Raw genomic sequence first — 21648 nt, forward strand, 5'->3', positions numbered from 1 at the left:
TTTTCCAGGAGGGGGGGAAAGATGGAACCCACTTTTTTTAACCTTCAGAAAATAACTTTCGGATATCTTTATGTTAGGGGTTGTTCAAGTATTACGTCAGCATCGATGGGGGGATTTCCGATTTGCTGACTTTTGATGACTGATGGGGGAGGGTTTGGATGATGCTTACATCATCAACCACCCTTTATAAAAATATGAAATATTTTTAATGGCGTCTTAGTCGGTTAATGATCTGGAAAGGTGCCGCGGTGCGCTCAAGTGCTCTGGACCTGTGCCGCACATCATACAAGTAATTATGCCGCAGATCACTTAAGTAATCTGGGAATGTGCCACGGATAACTTGAGTGATGTAGAACCGTACTGGTGGCCGCACCAATGCTTTAAAACTGTGTCACTTGTCACTCAAGGAATCTCTAAATGTGCCACAGATCGCTTGAATGGTCTGGAATTGTGCGACAGGTCACTTAAGCGATCTGTTAATGTGCCACTTGGTTCATTTTTACAAAATTAGGTTTGAGAAGGACAGGCCACATCATAACCCCAGGGCCACATTTGGTCCACACAGGCCAATTTACCAAGGGCTCAGAGGTAGGGTTGCAATGAATTTCTTGAGCAATTTTGAGTTCTTAGCCCCTTCAAATAGCATTGAAATTGACAGAAATTGATTATAATAAATAAATTTATAATCATGTAATAAATAAATATCATGTAAAGATATTTTCTTTCGAAATTTTAATTCTTTTATAAAATATTTTTTGCATTAAAAAATAAATTTTTGATCGTCTGTGGGGGCACCACGAGCTCCCAACCCAAATTCCACCTCTCTCCCCCCCCCCCCCCAATATGCGTTAGGAGGAAGGGGTCAGAGCGCTGACAAAATTTTGCTTACAGGGCGTCAGAGTTTTGCTGACTTTTTCTGACAAGGAAGGGGTCAAAAATGGCTAAACATTTGCTGACACTTGAACGGCCCCTTATTTTAAAACATGCATGTGCTCAACCCGTGGCCTAAATGTGGCCCCAGTACACTTACAAATAAATTAAGTGGCTCGTAGCACATTCATATCTCATTTAAATGACCCGCTGCATATTTCCAGATCACTCAAGTGGCTCGCGGTGAATTCTTACTTCAATTGAGCGGCCCAAGGCAAATTTCCCAATTGCTCAAGTGGCCCGCTGCACATTCCCAGATTGCTTGAATAATCCACAGCACATTTACAGATCACACAAATAACCTGCGGTGCTGTTCTAGATCACTTAATCAAGTGGCCCACGACAGGTTTTCAAATCAATGAAGTGGCCTGCGGTATGTTTTCAAATCAATGAAGTGGTCCCACACTCTTCAAAAGATTGAGTTACCGTATATACTCATGTATAAGCCGACTTGTATATAAGCCGACCCCCCCCCCCCCCACTTCAGGACCACCAAAACCGCAATAAATTGAAAACCCGTGTATAAGCCGACCCCAAAAAAATCGGTGCATTTTAGGGAAAAAAATTCTTATATTTTCATGCAAAATGAATATCTCACGGAAATTTACAATAGAAAATGATTCAAACTTTTTAATCTGTTTCTTCTGAGTCTCCAAGCTCATCGTAATCCATCAGATCATCATGGGGGGTGCGGCATCTTCGTTTTAATCCTCATCTGAGCTGTCATCTCCGTTGTCACTTTCAAAGAGGATATCATCTTCAGTTCCGTCCATCGCATTGCTGATGCAACACTTTTTAAAGGATCGGATGATAATTTCGGTGGAAACAGAATTCTACGCCTCGTGTACCCATTGGCACACTAGGCCAATGTCAGGTTTCTTCCAGGCACCACCTTTATCATCTGGACTCATCCATTCGATCCATAAATTTCTCAGTCTTTGAGAGGCTTGTTGATGCTCACATCTAAAGGTATAAAAGCCAATGATATTTTCGATTTCTTTGCCTCGGCTTTGACATTATCGGTTCTGTGGGGTTTGAACATATCCCATACCAATAATGCCGGTTTCTCGAACACTGCTCCGGGCCTTTCGTTCCATATTTCCTGGATCCATTGTATAATGCCCTTTTCATCCATCCAGCCCTTTTCCTGGGCTTTCACGAAATCTTTCTTACAATACTTTATTATTAGTCAGAAATGAGGAATACACAAAAAAAGAGAAAAAAATTACCAAGGAGCCAAATGGCCCTTACTGGCAATCACAATTTACAATTTGATATAAAACTTATAAACATAAAAATAAATAAATAATAAATAATTGACAGAACATGAGTGAACAGAAAGTAAAAAGAAAAGAAAACAAAAAAAAAACACAATATAACATGATAAGGTCATGGTCGCCGCAGGCATGTGGTGATAATATTTTGATTGTAAAGAAAAATAAGTAAGGGGGAAGAAGTTAATTTGAAAAAAAAGAATGTAAAGTAAGTCCAAATGTAATAAAGGGGGGGGGGGAAAAAATTACCATTTAAGGGAAAGATGTTATAGGTGGGAAATTCATCCTAAAAAAACTCTTCAATATTATTTATTGAAAACAGGTAGCATTTTAATTTTTTTTTTTTTAACTAATAATGAAGTATTATCGTTAAGGTTTTGATCAGGCAAAGAGTTATAGAATTTAGGGATAAGATATGAAAAATGTTTCTTACCAATCGTTTTATAGATTCTAGGGTGTAAATAGGGGGAGTTGATTCTTGCAGAAGAAGGAAAGGTGTTCAAATGTAAAGAATGTTGTTTTTTATATAAAATAACTATTGATTTGAAGAAATAGAGATGTCGAAGAGGTAATATGTTTAGAGAATGGAAAAGTTGTAGTGAGGGAGTACAATAATCATTGGTAATCAGTCTAATTATTCTTTTGTGCAAAGTGACCAAAGGATATAGGTTAGTAATGTAGTCACTACCCCAGGCGGAAAGACCATAAAGTAGTTGAAAGTGGAAAAATGAGTAGTACAGAACTAAAAGAAAAGAGGAATTGACATAAAATTTGAGGTAAAAAAATTTGTACAACAAATAACAAAGTTTGTTGTGAAGTTTTGTGAAATGAGAATTCCATTTAAGGTTAGAGTCAACATAAACACCAAGATATTTGATAGAATGTACTTGAAGAGGATTACAATGACAATCATTAGGGGAGCAGTTAGAATCATGGAAAACAATATTTATATTATGTAGAGGGTTATTAAGTAATGAAAAATAGATGAATTTGGTTTTGGATACATTAATAGTTAATTTATTAGCTGAATACCAGTTGCGTACTTTAATTAAGTCTTGGTTATTCATATTAGTCAACGTTTGGTCGTCTTTAGCGCTATAAGTAATGACTGTATCATCAGCAAATGTTATTATGTTACTAGCAATGTTAATGTTACAAAAGTCATTAATGAAAATGAGGAATAATAAGGGGCCAAGAACAGAGCCTTGATTAACTCCATTAATAATTTTCATAATATTGCTATATTTATCACCACACTTAACAAATTGGTATCTATTATTGAGGTAAGATCGCAAAAGTTTAAGAGGAACACCTCTTATACCACAGAAACCAAGTTTTTCTATCAGGATTTCATGAGAGACGCTATCAAAAGCTTTTCTGATATCTAAAAAAATAGCAACTGTTTTGTAAGATTTATCAATATTAGTATAGACAGTTGAAGTAAAATCTAGAAGAGCAGATTCTGTGTTTTTGTTAGGTAGGAATCCATGTCGTTTGGGGGAGAAAAAGATTTAAGTAGAAAAGGAAACAATCGAGATTTTATTATGGTTTCAAACAGCTTGGAAACAGAGTTAAGGATTGAAATAGGTCTGTAGTTATTGAGGTCGTTAGAATCACCGGATTTATAAATTGGAATAACTGATGCAATTTTCAAACTATCCGGGAAAACACCTTCTGAAATGCAAGAATTGATAAGAGTAGACAGAGGGGAGACTGTGCAAAAAGGGAGAATTTTTAAAATAGAAGAGTTTAGAATACCAGAGGAAGTAGAAGCAGGTAGCTTTTGAATAATTTGAAGGATTTCGTGGGGGTTAGTAGGAGAGAAAAAAATAGAATTTGGATTACGAGAAAGAAAAAACTTGAAGTCAAAAGGTATAACACAATTAGAACGAGATATATTTATAAAATGTGAATTAAAATTATTAGCTAGTAGAGAGAGGTTAGTTACAGAAGGCAATTTAGATTGTTTATCTTTAGTACCTGATAATTTATTGATAAATTTCCATTTCGAATCTAGGTTATTGCATCTGTGAAATTGTTGAGAATAAAAATTTTGTTTGGCAATTTTTACCTTTAATTTGACATGGGAAGCTGTACTTTTATATGCAGATAAGAACAAATTATCAAATTGATATTTTTTGGATTTTAAATATAGCTTTTACTTGATTTTAATCATTCATAAAGATCTCTCGTAAACCATTTATTAGGAATCATACGCGAGTTACCGTTGTCACCAAGTGACAACGGGAATGATTATTAACAATTGTTTCAAGGGAGAGAATAAAGTCATCAAATGCCTTGCCTGGGTCGTTTGAATGAGAATTAAAACTATGGTTAGAAGGATAGGAAGAAATAGCTGTATAATCGATAAATTTCACAGTAGGAGAATTCAATGTAGCCGTCAATCTAGGAGATGAAAATATAAACTTGCAAAAAATGTGATAGTGATCACTCAAATCCGTAGTAAATACAGAAGAATAAATATTAGTAATGCTTTTTAAATTACGAATAAAAATGTGATCTAAACAGGATTGCGATGATGGTCTGGTTACAACATTAATTAATGGTGATAGACCATGGCTGGAAAGCATATCAATGTAGTATTGAATATCGCTAGAATCAGAGCTTAATAAATCAATGTTAACATCTCCAAGAAAAATAACATTTTTGCATTTTACATTTCTCAATATTGCATCAAATTCATCGACAAAATTGTTAATTGAGTAAGAGTGAGATCTGTATAGACAGAGTATAGTAGTTTGTAATTCAGATATGTAATTCAGATTGTTAAAGATAAAACAATCAATTCTGCAGTAAGCATGGTTAATGAATTGTGAATAAAAAATGAACAGGATTTATTTGTATACACAAAAATACCTCCAGATCTATTATAGTCACGGCAACGAGATATTAAGTTAAAACCTGAAATTTTGTAAAAATCAACTTCATCAGTATAAACCCACACTTCAGACAAAACAAGAACGTCAATTTCGTTAATTATTAAATCTAGATACGATAAAAGTAAATTAAAATTTGATCTTACACTGCGAATATAAAAATGTACAATGTTGAGTTTAGATAATATCGATTTATGATCAGTAACCATAGATGAATTTAAAAAATTTTCAAAATCCTCCAGGGTATGAAGTGTGAAATGCTTTATTTCACAATTGTTAGACATATTAGAAAACAATGTCCCATTTAAAAAAAACCCTGGAGGATTGAAAATGAATTAATTGGTTCAAATGTCCAAAAATACATAACAGTGTAAGTGAACATATTAATGTATGATAATTTGTGATTAAGTATAGAATGCAAAATATAAATTCGTAAGTTAGCAATTAATTTCGAATTAATAGGATCATATCTATGGCAAGAGTTAGATGATTGGATATAAATACAGTGGGCATGAATTATACTAAATATAGCAAGAGTAAGATCAAGTTGACTTAATACTATAATAACTAGTATGATGATACAATAGTTAATGATTCACATTATCAAAAATTAGTAACGCGAAAAAAATAGAATAACAAGATAAAACTATTGCATGATAAATAGATAAATGGATAGTTTGACAACTCCTAATGTTATGGTAATCGTGTATAAAAAGCTCATATTTTAGAGTGGATATAATTAAAAATATTGAAGGAAAAAAATCGTTAAGGTTAAATTTGATGAAATGAAAAAAATTCTTAACAGTATTGCAGAACAACAAGACAGGTGAAAATTTAATTCGCGGACTCGGGCTTCAAGAGAATATACTCAGGGCGCACAGACAGATCACAATCATTTCAATTCTGATTAATAAGTTGATTAAGATCGTCAACATGTCTGATTCTGTGCACCCTGGTTTTCTCAGATTTTCTCACGTAAACCTTACCATCACGAGTCCAGCAAAATTTATAATCATTATCTGATTTAAACTGTTTGCTAGCAAAAAGTACCTGTTTAACATACAGTGCGAGATGTTCATTGAAGTATACCGAGTTAAGCCTTAATCTGGGATCAATGGTCGTAGAATCTAACTCACTTTTCCTAGCTGTTTGTAGGAAAACATCACGATTTTTTTTATTGCTAAACTGAATTATGATGGGTTTGATTTTGTCTTTACGTGTAATAGGAACTCTGTGAATCGCTGTGATGGCATCAGAGAGATCATTCAGGTCCATTTTAGATAGAATAGAGTGTTTGATTACTTCAATATCTTTGTTCTCGGATTCAGGCAGGCCCCGAACCTCCACATTGCACCTTCTAGTATATTGCTGCAAATCAGCAATTTCAACGCTCAGTTTTTTCACCTCTGATTTTAGAGCATTGTTCTCAAATTGGGTTTACGGAAAATTCACCGCCATGCAATTCACCACTACGAAAATTCACAGACCAACAATTCACAGCTAGGAAAATTCACCGACGACAGTTCGATGCGAGTCAGTTAGCGAGGGAATGAGCGATTGAGTTACTGAGTGAGTGACCCAGTGAGTGACTGAGTGAGTAAGTGATTCAGTGAGCGAGTGGGTTACTGATTCAATGAGCGAGTAAGTCAGTGAGTGAGTGAGCTGCTAAGTGAGTGAGTGATCTATTGAGTGAGTAAGTGCCGTATCCTAAAGATATGGCGGAAAGTTTAAATAATGACTTTATGAGAAGAAATTCATATGATACGGATTCGGGTTGCTGTATTTTTGAATTATATGACATCCATATTTATTGTGGACATCTTTTTCTCAGCCACCTCGATGGGCATTTTGCCTGTTGTGGCCTTGTATTTGTATAAATTACAAATTGCTGTTGCCCAATACAAGATAGTATATTCAACAAAATTCCATTAACTCTGTTTTACTCCGAAACTTCTAATGAAATGTTAAATGGGGTAATAACAGAATTAAAAGATAATAAAGTAAGTGGATACACGATAAATCAACCCCCTAAAAATGCTTAAAATCATCTCCTGTTATCACTTTGATATTATGGGCATCTTTTTCTCAGCCACCTCGTTGGGCATTTTGCGTGTTGTGGCGTTGTATTTGTGTTTGTAGAAAAAACATCGCTGATCATCAGTAACCAATGGATTTTTTTTTATGCTGAACTAGCTGTTACCCGCGATTTCACGTGATGAACTTTCAGAAATCCCGCCTTAGTGCGTATCTATATGTACTCTATATTTACTATATACGTATATATATCCTTCCTATACAACAGAAATTAGTAACAATTTTTTTATTACGGGAGTCTGTGACGTTTTTTGAGTGATGGAAATCTGTTACGTTTTTGTGTTACGGAAGTCGGTTACGATTTCGGGGTCAAGTTTTCATTTAACTCTTGCATATATCGAGACCCATTTGACACCTTGGGACCAAGTTATGTGTATGTACCCAGAGGTTCCCACATCCTACAGCAGGTCCCCTAAGCTGAAATAGATGGCGGGCCCCCAAACCAGCTTTTTCACAGGCCCCTCTGTGCTTAATTTATAGTGTGAAAATATCAAAAAGCGATAAACGTTCCTGCCCCTGTCAGCCCTGCCCTCGTGGGGGTCATGCTGAGAGGTATGTATACGTAAAATATACATATATCACCAGTGCTCCCAACATACAGGGTCGGGGAACCCGGGGGATTGCACATATACCTTCATGGCGAAGTTAAAAGGTTTCATTTCCAGGGGTCCTTAATGGAACTCATTGTTTTCTTGCTGGTTTAACATTGAAAAATTTGCGATAGCGGAAGCCCAAGGTATATCCAGTCTGGGACCCCATAAAATTTGCGAATTCGGTCAAGGGTAATTGCGTGAGGGGGGGGGGCTGGATTTTATTCGTTGGTAAAATGAATATTTGCAATGGCCCGATTAGCTTCCGAGTCAGGGGTCCGTTTCATTTTGGGGGCACTGGATGAATCTCATTCTTTTCTGTCGTTTAACATTGTAGAATTTTCAACAGCGGAAGCCCGAGATAAATCCAGTGTCTGGGTTTCCCACTAAATATCTGTGTATTGGGTCCCCGTTACTGGATGTGGGCCCTGGATTTTATTCTTTTTAAAATTGATAAAAATTTAAAAATTTTGTGGCCACTTACAGGGGGTATGTCCGACAAGCCTTCAGGTCGAGGCCCCATGGAAAAGTTGACAGGTTTCATTTCGGGTGTCCCTGGATGAATCTCATTGATTTTTGTTGTTTAACATTGTAAAATTTGCAACACATTGGTAGCCCGAGATAAACCCAGTCAGGGCCCCCACTACAATTCAACGAATTGGAGTTTGGGGACCCCCATGGGGAAGTTTTCTGGGGTTACTTGAAGAATCACATTTATTTTTTGTTGCTTTATTATTATTAAATTCGCTCCTTCAGTAAGCTGGTGCTTTCACGTGTCCCTTTCCATAGCACGCTGATGAAGTGGGACGAAATAAACAAGAAGATATGTTGTGAAGAGAAAAGGGGGGAGGGGGGTGGGGTTGGCTGCCAAAGGTGGTAGAGGGGCAGAGCCCCCAAGTACTGTATATAAAATAACATGTCCTGACTGATTCATCATTGCCGAGCCAAAACCGCTGAAGCTGTAAATATCAAATTTTGTGAATAGTTTTTTTCACGATGTAAAGACTCACTAAGAAATGGTTTTTCCATATTCAACAACCTAAGGGCGTCATAAGAGGGGCGGGGGGTCAATGTTGAAATCATGCCGAGCCGAAACAGCTGAAGCTATAAATATGACATTAGATCAATATTGTAATATAGACTCACTGAGAAGGGATTTTTCAAAATTCAACCCCCTAAGGGGGTTTCAAAAGTTATATGGAGCAATCAGCACTGAGCCGAAGTCGCTTAAGCCATAAATATGAAATTTAATTAGTATTATATTTTATAATGTACATACACACGAAGACAGGATTTCTGAAAGTTCATCACCCATGGGGGTTATGAGGTGAGAGTAATTTTGAGATTGCAAAATCCACGCGAGCGAAGCTGCGGGTAACAACTGGTAATAAAATATAATGCTTACTAAATTTTATATTTATGGCTTCAGGGATTTCGGCTCAGTGATGATTACTCCATATAACCTTTGAAACCCCCCCCCCGCCCCCTTTATTAGGGGGGTTGAATTTTGACATTTGACTTACAGTCTTAGACTTAAAACGAACATTCAATTATGTTGATTTAAATATTCTAACAAATAAAAACACTTCTCAGCAAGCGTATGAGGTAATGTACTATATTGGTTTGAAACATATTACTACAACAGGAAAGAAGCTGCCATAATAAATGGTAAAATCAGCACATTTGAAGTATAATGAAAGGAGGATCCTTTCGACCACAAGGATCGGCCCTTGGGTCATAATGTACTATATTGGTTTGAAACATATTACTACAACAGGAAAGAAGCTGCCATAATAAATGGTAAAATCAGCACATTTGAAGTATAATGAAAGGAGGATCCTTTCGACCACAAGGATCGGCCCTTGGGTCATAATTATTTCTAGTTTATATTAATGATTTATGTAAAATGAAGTAGAACGGTAAAATAATTTCATTTGCAGATGACACAAGTCCATATGTTGAAGACGGGGGTGGATTTAGAGCTCGCTGTTGGTAGGGGTGATTTTACAAATCTTTAAAAATCTAGTCTAAGCATCGGTGACCACATGTCCTGCATTTTGTCTCGTATTTTCCGTGACAGTCCGGTTTTCCCGTTTTTTCTTCTCCATCCAGACTTTTTGAAAAATGTCACAGTTTTAATCGTTTATAGTCGAAGTTTTCTTGAATTTGTTGTTTAATTTGTTGTTGCAATATTACCATATAGAAGTTCCGAAAATTTCATAAAATATCGCATTTCGTTTGAGGGAAAATCTAAGGAGGACACCTACATCCAGCAGTGGATTGAAATTGGTTGTTGATGATGCCACACCTATTAAAACCAGTATTTTAAATACAGTTAAACTCGGTTATAACGACATCGAAGATTCCGCGGGATTTCGGCGTTATAACCGAGTCTGGCTGTATTGCTTTCACTTTTAGAATATTGTTCTAGAGCTCTTTTAGTTATTTTCTAACATTTACCGGTGATTATGTATGATTCCCACCTCGTATTAGTTCGCTACGACGTAGTTCGTTTTCTAGAGGCCATATAATTATGTCCTACTACTGATGCTGGAAAAAAATTTAATGGAATAAAGTGAATATAAAGATAAGTTTAATTTTCTCCATCAGCAAAATGGGTAAAAGAAAGCCATAGCCTCATATTGTTTAAAGTTATATGCGTGAGTTCAAAAATCGTATGAAGTTATCTCGTTTTAAACATCCAATTCTTGGATATAAAACCTCTTGGGTGACAAATAACATTTTCGAAAACTGAAACTCACGGAACCACAGCTTCAAAAACGATATAAAAAATGGCATTCTTTTTGGGCAATGTTAGAGGAGTATTTTAGAAGGATAATTTTCACACAGTTTCCATTACATACATATTTAATTGGTAATTTTCAATCAAAACCTACAATATTTAATTAGTAATATCTGACAAAATTTTCATTCAAAAAATACAGTATTTATTTAACAATTTTCGACATGATTTTCTTCCTTACATATTTATAATTAAAGGGTTCCAATCTACTAATCTAGAAAAACAGATAACACGCAAATGTAAGAAAAAACGGGAGAAAAATATTCATTTCTCACAAATATTTCTTTGTCCTAATGTGATGGTTTTGGCCACTTACAATTTGCTCCATCCGAACTTCATTCAAACTCTGTTCTCTTTTTATGGCACCGATGAACTTCCATATATTTGATCATTTTTGTCGCACCACGGTCATTTTAACGGTCATCGAACTCGCGACACCTCTAAACATCCTTTGGTACATTAGGCGAGCATCTTATCGACCGGGCTACTATTCCCCCTACCCTACCAACCAACCCGTCCTTGTCAGAAAACTTTCCCGACAGGGGTACACACAACAAAAAACGGCGACTTGACCGCAGCAAAAAATTACTACCGCAGGGAGTTCCCCAATCGAGGGGTTAGCGCGCCAACCTCTCGATGAGTATAAAAAAAACAAGCCTGCCGTTCGGAATCGGCAATAAATAGTAGGTCCCGGTGTAATTATCCCTCATGTGCAGAAAATGACCGTGGTGCGACAAAAATGATCAAATGAACTTCCATATATCTGGGTGGTGAGCAGATAATTGCTGTTGGAATGCTCGATGCCATCCTTCTATAGAATTGTTGGTATTAGGGAAATAGTTACGCGTTCTCCTTGAAAGCAGTTCCAAATGTCGATGTCAAAGCGTGGCTGACGAAGATGACACCCGATCCAAGTGTCTTCAAATCTACACTTCATCATAAATGCGTTTTCGGAACAATCTGATTTTTTAATCATTTTTGACACTACTAGGTAAAAAACTAACTAACTAACCAATTCACTCACTCCCTCACTAACCAATTCACTCACTCCCTCACTAACCAATTCACTCACTCCCTCACTAACCAATTCACTCACTCCCTCACTAACCAATTCACTCACTCCCTCACTAACCAATTCACTCACTCCCTCACTCACTAACCAATTTACTCGCTCGCTCAATCACTTACTCACTCACTTACTCACTCGGTCACTCAATCACTTACTTACTCAGTCACTCACTCGGTCACTGACTCTGTCACTGGATCAATCACTCGGTCACTCAATCACTTACTCACTCAATCACTTACTCACTCAATCACTTACTCACTCAGTCACTCAATCACTTACTCACTCGGTCACTCAGTAAGTCAATCGCTCACTCCCTCGCTAACTGACTGGCATGGAACTGTTGTAGGTGAATTGCTAGTCGATGAATTGCATAGCGGTGAATTTTCCGCACACGCTCAAATTGAAGTTGCGTCTGTTTTTCTTTGCAATCATTAAGTTCAATGGATTGGTTATTGAGCAGTGCTTTGACAGTAGACAACTCACTTGAGTAAACCGAAAATTGCTGAGAGATAAATGTCGTCAGTGACTTCAAATGGGCATCAATCAAATTAGCAATGGACAATATTATATTGGCAGATTCAGGTGGTAGTGTTTTAGCAGATTTGGTTATTGCATTATGTAGATCACGGTCGTGAAAAAAAATGGAAACATCATCATTTACTGTGGGCACTGGTTGGGGTGACGATCCCTGTTCAGATTGAATGGAAACACGATCGATAGACTGGGATGAAGTCGAAGGTGAACTTGAAACCACTCCAGATCTTCGTTGAGCACCAACGTGAGGATTCGTACATTTCAAACACTTCCATTCAGACTTACGGGTATATATCCGGAAGTTTTTCTCAGAAAAACCTTCACAGTAAAAATGATACGGGTTTTACACGCTGAACAAACAATCTTATCCTCCCTTGATCTGACAGTTTCATTGCAAGCAAGGCAAACAATCATTATGGGATTACTTGCTGACATGTTAACAACACCACATTGTTTCTCATTGACATGTTAACAACACCACAGCCGCAGCTTGAACAAAAAAAAAATGTAATTAAACTTTTAAAAAAATAAATAAGTTGGAAAAAATATATATATCTATATACAAACAGAAGGTTCTAGCGAGATATTCGCACGAGCTACACGCATACACCCTGTTGCCACCGGATAGAATATGTTTCTTGGTGGGAACTTCATGTTCGAAGGAATTTTCTTCCTTCTGAAAATCACAACTGGAGGCAATTTTTTTCCATCGGCCATGCACGATAGCACGACCGTAAATCGTGTTTTTTCGTGCCCAGTTGTTCTAACAAAGATGGTTTTTTTCCCCGAGTTCATCAACAGTTCTATTGCTTGAAAAATCGAAAGTAACTGGAGTTTCGTCCATATTACCGATTTGTGACAGTCCAAATCCATGTATTTTTTGCAGTTCAATTATGAACTTCTGGAAAGATTCAATTCTGCTTTCTAATTTTTCTGGGAGTTTTTGTGCGATCTTTGTTCGCTGGCATAAGCACAGATCGAAACGGTTCATGAAACGAGTGCACCAACCTGGGGATGCATAGAACTTTTCTGGATTTGTGTCTTTGAATTTAACACTCTCAGCTAGTTTCGATGCTTTCTTGGCTGTCCTTGCCACGATTGCACCTTTCAGTCTGAGGTGTAGCACCCATTCATTCAATTCATTCTCAAGTTCAGGGAACACCGATACTTTTCCTCGGAGAGTCTTTTTTGTCTTTCGCGTGGCTGAAACTTTCTCTTTCATTTTCCGCCATTCTCTCACTTGTTTCTCATTGACGTTATATGTCTGAGCTGCAGCACAGTTATTGTTTTCTTCCGCGAATTTGATAACTTTCAGTTTGAAAGACGCATCATACGGAAATATTTTTGCTTTCTCCATTTTTGATCGTTGATACTTACTGATACAACACTAGATCAATGATTTTTCTGTGGGTGATCCCAACTTGTACTGCCCGGGAAAAAAATTACCACGTGGATTTAACCTGGAAAGTACTAACACTACTAACACAACCGCCATGTATAGCTACAAAAATTACTCTGATGATTTGCAACACCATCTATCGCTACTAATCATTAGCGCCATCTATAGTTACAAAAATGACTACTTATTGCGGGGATCGATATTTTCTCATCAAAAACTGACCCGTGTATACGCCGACCTCTCTCCTCCCCCCCCCCCCCCCCCCACTTGAGGAACGAATTTTTCCATAAAAAAACTCTGCTTATACACGAGTATATACTGTAAGTTGAAATGTGCAGCGAGTCATTCAGATGGTCTGAAAGTGTGCAGCGGGCCACTTTAGTCATCAGGAAATGTGCCACAAGTCACTTGAATGATCTGAAAGTGTGTAGCAGGCCACTTTAGTGGTCTGGAAATGTGTTGAGAGCGCCACTAAAATCTATATACAGTCTGCCCCCCGTATTTGTGGGGGGTTACATTCCAGGGATGACCGTGAATACGGAAATCCGCCAATAACCTAAACTATAGGTGTTTTTGTATATCTTGTTTATTGAACAGCATGAGAAGAGCAGAGTAACACAAAGGTATAAGGGAATTTAAAAGAGGGTGCAGTGATTTTTTCTGAAAGATCATTGTGATTTCTGTTTGCCGTTTCTTCTTCTTTATATCATCAAGTATGTTGGAATATGATGGCAAGGCTTCCTCTACCAATTTTTCTACATGTGAAGAGCGTACCATAAAGGGGATCTCTGCCATGAAAACAATCTATTGCTGATTTGAACATGCGAAGCCCTTTCGCTGTTACTCATGGTCAACTTGTCTTTTACTTCTTTATCTTGATCAGTCAACTGCATTAATTCCTCCTCAGCCTTTTGAACTGCTATAAACCCTTTGAACTGCTATAAATTAGTTGTTCGACTTCTATATATTCATATTATTGAACTCTTCTCCACCCACCTGTTTCGCTAACGTGACGATGTCCTTTATAGTCTCTTCAGTTGGCGCTGTAGAAATGGTTGTGCCCTTTATGCACATTGTGGCCAAAGGTTAATCCAACCCGAGGTGACTGTTTCTGTCTTAGGAGCTGCCACGGCTCTAGGGATGACAGTAATGTCATTAGCGAGCCATCCAAAAATGAGCCATACTAAACATGCACAACTTAAATTTTGTAAAAAAAACCACATGAATGACGATTTTTGAGTGTTGCAAAAAATGGGAAAAAAAATTCAATAAATGAAAACCAAACTGCGAATACGGGGAGGGCCAACTGTATATAAAAACGAATGTATGTCTGTTTGCCCTTTGTGCATTACTACACCATTCATCCGATCGCCATGAAACTTTGGGAAGTTGTTGAATAAGTACACTCCCACGAAGGTTTCTGGCATAGTCCTTTTTTTTTTAAATATTTTTTCCTTTCCTTTCTTCTGAGATCGCAGCAACGCGCGACGGGCAAGCTAGTAATCTATAAAAAATACATTTTGCTACTTGAAGTGTTAATGTATCGCAGCCCATTAGGTGATCTGTATGCTGTGAGCGACTCAAGTGATTTCGAAGCATGCAGAGGGCCACTCAAATGATCAAATGTGCCTCCAGCCACTTAAAGTAATCTGCAACTGAACTACTTGCTACTTAAGTGAACTGGGGGTTTGCCGCTGGTCGCTCAAGTGATCTGGAAATGTGCATGAGGTCACTTAGGTAATCTGGATGTATGCTGTTGGCAGCTTATATCTGGAAATGTGCCGCAAGCCACTGAAGTAATCTGGAAATGTGTCCCACTTAAATGATTTGATGATCATTCGTTGGCCACTTGTGTGGCTTTGTTATTTGGCCTGGACCACATGAGATAACTCCAAGGGCCACAGGTTAGCATAAGTGTTTTAAGAAAATGTATCTCTTTGGAAAAAAACTAGACATTCATGAACATATGCAGGCCATTCTAATCGTCATATCCTTCGGATATAGTATAACTCCAGGAAGTGTTACATCAAGGGTGTTCAACATTCAGTAGAGTGCAGGCTATTTCATTGATTTGGAAATGTGTCACGGGTCATTGAAGCTGACCTGTAAATATTTCTGGGTCAATTGAGTACTCTGAAACTGTGCCGCAGTGATCTGTAAATTTTCCGCGGGTCACCTAAATGATCTAGGAATGTGCCACAGGTTACTTGAGTGATCTTTAAAAGTTTCATGGGTCGATTGAGTGCTCTGGAACTGTGCCGCTGTGATCTGTAAATATGCTGGGACACATTTACTTATCAGAGAATGTGCCCCGGGTCACTTGAATGACATGTAAATGTACATGAGTCACTTGAGTGGTCTAGAACTTTGCCGTGAGTCACTTAAGTGTAGATGAACAATATTGCAGGTTACTCTAGTGATCTAGGAATGTGCCACAGGTCACTTAAGTGAAGTGGAACAGCAGCTCCATTAACCTGAGTAATCTGGCAGTGTGACGCGAGCCACTTGAATGACCAGAAACTGTGCTGCAGGTTCTCTTGAATGATCTGGAAATGTGTCGATTAGTTCATTTTTGGCAAAATTAGGTTTGAAGCTGTGGGCCTCAACAGATGACTCTGGGGCCACATTCGGCCCGTGGGCAATGGGTTATGCATGCATGTGCTACATTTCTATGGCACCTAGACAGGTTTTTTTTCTTTCTCTGAAAAGCACGGGGGAAAATGGATCACGATCATTAATTGGACTTTTAAAGTAACAGTAGAAATTTTATTCATTTCGTTTTAGTTTTGCTGTTTACATTGTTTTCGATACCACATTCTGTGGAAATGAAAGATTTTTAAATTTGTTAGAACTTGAGTTTCTTAAAATATTAATAGATAATACTATAATTAAATTATATAAGGTGTGAATCTCAATGGCACATTTTTAAATGCCACGACAATTTGGGAATTCAGTTTTTTCCCTCCTATTTTTTCCCTATTTTTCTTACTCTTTTTTTCAAATTTTCACTTCTAGGCCTGTCTCCACCAGGAGTTGAAGTCAGTCTTCTGCGAATTAGGCAAGTACAGCCCGGTTTGCTAGTGGACTGTGTTCAGTTCCCAGGGAAGACTAGTAGACTTTTCTTTCCAAATTCACCTCGGCATAATATCCAGAAAAAAGTATTTCCTTCATACATTGGGCTGAGAAAAAAATCACCTTTCCTCACTAAAATCAGGTTTGCTTCTCCAAAAAAAAATCTTAGCTGTCATTAAATTGGTTTTCTGATTCCCGACTCTGAGGTAATCTTCCCATCAAAAAGTCTTGCCACAGAGAGCAACAAACCTATAATGGTTCAAATATTCATTCTAAATTTTAAATATATATGGCAGCACTGGAAAATCAGACATAGCACTAGATATACACTGAGGCTGTTAAGTACACACACTCTGTTCCAGACTCTGCCACAAAGCTGGAAGAGATCTCTGCAACAGGATAAGTCCAGTGGCAGAGCCCTGGTGTTCATTCATTCATTCAGGTGTCATTAAATGAAGGTTCAAACATTCAAAATTTACCTTTGAATCCCAGGGCCAACTTAAGAGCATCATGGGGCCCCATGCGAAGTGGTTTTTCTGAGGCTGTACCTGGTAAATTGTAGAAAATTTCACCCAGATCTCGTTTTTCTGAAGCCCCCTATTTTCTTGAGAGCCATGCCCGGATGGCTCATGCATTAAGACAGCATTGTTGAATCCCTGAATCATAACTCTGCAGTTGCAATTTCTGTTCACATGTCATTTAACCTTCCACAATTAATCGTTATTATAAATTTGGTTGGTTTTTTTTTTGTTTTTTTCAGTCCACCAAAGCATCAGTTGGTGATTTCTGGAGTTCCTGCACGAGTAAGTTGTACAAATATGCTAATGAAATTTCTATTCCACCTATTGCATTTACATGTCCAAAGAACTTATTAAACATACAGATGTTGGTATGTGGATTAATGAAATTGCCCTCCCCCCCCCCTTTTTTTTATATAAAGAGTCAAATGACCTGTAATTTTGAAATGTCTTTATGAAAACTTTGGGAGTAAGAAATCAGTAAACTCTCAAAATTTCTTGTTTTCATTTACTAAATCTGAAGATCTCCCAAGGTGCAAGACCCAATGTTGTGCCTTATTTGCCTCCATGTAGGCAAAATTTAAGGTTGTGGAGGGTATCCCGTCAAATCATCGCCAACAGAAACATCGTCCGTCAAAACATCGGCGTGACAAAAACATTTCTGTCAAAATATCGCACGTCAAAACATCGCCGTGACAAAAATATCGCACGTCAAAACATCGCCGTGACAAAAACATCGCCGTCACAAAAACATCGCCGAAAATTAATATATATATATATAAATATATTTACCTGCATATAATCAGCGGCTTTGAGTTTCAAAAAGACATCGGATATTTTTAATTGCGCTTCATTATTTTATTATTGCTTTATTCCTTAAGATTATACACTATCGCATATTTTTCTGAGATTTTATTACAGAAATAATAAAGGTACAGGTGAACTTGGCTATTTCGAATATCAGGAATTCCGTTTGAGTTTCTTGCAAAAATTTCAATTCAATTTGAAATTACTCGTTTAATTCGACCCCCCCCCCCCAAACGTTTTGGATAATTTGATGTTTGATGCAAATAATATGTCATTTGCAAAATGTCTCTTATATATGTGTGTGTTACTGCCAAAGCCCGAAGTTGTCTAGTTCTCGAACTGGCCGGCACAGTTGAAACGGCCATTGTCCGAATTTCGGGCTTTCGTTGAGCTTTGGCCGGTCCCTATATGTCGATCATTATATATCCCTCCATATATGTATCACCATAATATTGAATAATTTCTAATAAAAGAATAATTTCTTCTACGAACAATCCTCGTAATGAAAGAGTATCGACAGCTCAATTATTGTAGTAGCAACGAATATTGCAGGTTTGATGAAGAAAACTATAATGAAAGGTTTATTAATTTAACGGTTTAGCAGAAAATTCGTACCCCTTTTTTTGGAATCTGGAAACCATATTTCCATGATGGGGTGGTGCGAAATGTCTCCCCGGCTGAAAAAGCGCATAATAACTGCTCTGGGTACAGATAATACAAAATCCGAGGATGATGTCACTCTCCGCTTATCCATACAAAACTTTATTAGCAGCTGGCTGATGCGAAGATATATTGTGGAAAGAGAGAAACTTCAACTGCCCTTGCAGGGAATCGAACCCACGACCTTTCACTCTCCGGGTAAAAGGACGTGTTCAGTGCACACGAGCTCTTAAGGAAAGACTGAGATATTCGTTGCCTCTGTATAGTCTAGGGCGGTGGTTCTCAACCGGGGGCCCCAGGATATTCCAGGGGGCCATGGAGGAAAATATTGCAAAAGGGGAGCCATGACTGCTGATAAGGTGGCCATGAGGAAATTTATTAAAAGAGTGGGCAAAAAAATTTAATTTCAAACAAAATGCATAGAATATTTTTTTTCGCAATTTTTTCCTTATTTAAGTAAATAAAGATTTAGTAATGAAGATTTGATTGATTTTTGATTGGTGGGCAGAATATTTCAATGCCGAGCATAAGGATTTGAGTAGTTGAAAGATGAAATTTAGCACTTGAAATATCAAAAATTTTATGAGTTTCACAAAAACAAGCACAATGATTTTTTTGCGTGTGTGTGTAACCAATTTCTCATAAGTAGGGCTCTGATTTTTACCTAAAGATGAAACGTCGTTGCTGATAAATTATTAGCTACTACGTTTCTTCTTTAGGTCATAAAAATCAAAGCCTTTGTCATAAGCTTGTGTTATCAATAATTATAAGGTTTCGAGATGAATGTACTGTATATATGCTAACAGCATAGCTGCCAAGTCTCCCGAATTTTTCGGGAATCTCCCGAATTTTATCTTCATCGCTCGATCTCCCGAAAAGTTCTTAAATCTCCCGAATTTTTACGAAAATCACAAAAATCCCTAATTGTCCCTAAAAATTCCCTACTTCATTAAAAAATTCCCCGCTTATGAAAACAATCCCTAAGGTAGTGGTGGGTTGGTAAGATACTGGGTTAGAGATGGATAGAGTGCAGGTTACATGGGTTCAAACCCACCCACCTCCAAATAATTACACTTTGCCGCTGTGGTGGTCGAGTGGTTATAGTGACGGACTCGCGATGCGAGGATCCGGGTTCGAACCCCACAGTGGCGGTCGGCTGAAGTTGGTTTTCTGTGGTTCCCAACTTCAAGGCGCAAATGCGAGCCGATCTCCCCGTTAAAAAGTCTCGCCACAGAGAGCAACAGTCCTACAACGATAAATCATTCAATCATAACACTTCACTCATAGTTAGAAAAACTGATGGCAGATGGCAGCACTACACATAACAAGCATTACACAGAAACAAAAAAAAACTTTAAGTCAGGTTGCACTACACGTACACGCACATTCCCGCATGTACCGATTCATTGGGGGTTCCGGGGGGGGGGGGAAATGGCTCGGGGATCTATGAGGGCCTTAAGTCAGCCACCTCGTTGGGCAATTTGCCTGTTGCGGCGTTGTACTTGTACTTGAATTTCTCGTGGGGCATGAAGCCTCTTTTTTTCCCTTTCGAAATGACGTCACACGTCGTAAATGGGGAAATTCCCTTTTTAAGGAAGTTTTACAAACCCTCTGATGGTAACAAGAAAGTTGTTTGTCTTATCGTGCAGGGAAATGGCTTAGCAGCCAATAGTCCTGCATAATAATTGAAGATTATAGTCACGTGCATATGGTCAAAATTTCTTTTGTTGAAGTTACGTACGTGCGATATAACAAAGCATGAATAATGATAAGCCAAAACATATTTAATCAATTTTAAAGATACTTATTCCGATGAATTTCCTTTCATCAAACGTTCCAGAAGAGGGCCGACTTTTCCTTTTTGTACAAGTTGTGTTACGGACATAAACATCGGTCATGGAAAGACTGCCATCAACAGTCGTGAAGTGAAAAAAAAAAACATCAAGCAAGTGTCACAAAAAGTCAGTGTTCTTCAAAAATTGACAGTGTTTTCCTTCATCTCCCGATGATTTTGGGGTCATTCGCGCAGAATGTTTGTTCGCAGCGTTTCTGATTGAACACAATATTTATTTTTACATCATTGAAGTTTATCAAATCAAATCAATTTATTCATTTACAACATACAGAGATTTAGATTGGATGATAAATATGTTTTGTTTAAACTAGAGGCTGTGATGCCTGTACGGATGATTGAAAATTTACATAATGAATAAAATATCTAAAAACATACGACATGAACAGAAACATTAAAAAAAAAAAAGAGACATACAACATAAAAGAGACAAAATTATCACTGTCAAATAAAAAAATACGTAAAGATAAAGAAAAAAATCAAGAACAAAAAAACGTACACAACACAAAAAAAAGTTCTTAATGCATGGCGAGAAATGTAAAATAAAACAAAACATTATAGATAAAAAATATATGAGGAAAAAAATTAAACTCGCACATACATAGACAAACACAAACAAGAACAAATTTTTTTTTTTAATTGAAAAAATATACATAATTAACGTGGCAAAGCTAAATTGAATAAATTTCATTGCTCCTCCTAAAGGTCAAAATAAGAGTCTACATGGTCTATTGAAATTAATAATTTGAATAATGATTTTTTAAATGCCGCGTGTGTGGGTATATTTTGTATTTCTAGCGGTAGTGAATTATATAATTTCGGAGCTAAATAATAAAAATGTTTACGAAAAATTTCTTTCCTAAAAGTAGGAATACGGTAAATCATATGAGGGAGTATAAGCTAAGTATAAGGGTATATACACTGCTCAAAACAATTAGGGGAGCAAGCAAAAAAAGTGAAGAAAACCGTGCGAGACAGCCACGTATTGGCATACAATGGATAGTACACGCGTATCAATGCGCAATACAGAAAAAAGACGTAAAAAAAATTGGAATTAAGCTTTAATTCTTTGAAAATCCATCAGTCGTGAAATGAAAAAAAAAAAACCATCAAGCAAGCGTTACAAAAAGTCAGTGTTCTTCAAAAATT

The 21648-nt window shown here is 37.3% G+C and overlaps 1 protein-coding gene across 1 annotated transcript in view; it reads left to right on the plus strand.

Annotated features, from left to right (window-relative positions):
• LOC149076684 (death-associated protein 1) overlaps positions 1-21648 on the plus strand; it is a 59070-nt gene that overhangs the window by 20722 nt on the left and 16700 nt on the right. Inside the window, exon 3 of the mRNA XM_089244305.1 lies at positions 17423-17465. Within this exon, the coding sequence (XP_089100431.1) occupies positions 17423-17465 (43 nt within the window). The remainder of the gene's footprint in view (positions 1-17422; positions 17466-21648) is intronic.

The sequence above is a fragment of the Pholcus phalangioides genome, unplaced genomic scaffold (assembly GCF_987345545.1).
Source record: "Pholcus phalangioides strain wild (caught in Gottingen) unplaced genomic scaffold, Ppha-v1.0 ptg000015l_1, whole genome shotgun sequence".
Taxonomy (NCBI): Eukaryota; Metazoa; Arthropoda; class Arachnida; order Araneae; family Pholcidae; genus Pholcus; species Pholcus phalangioides.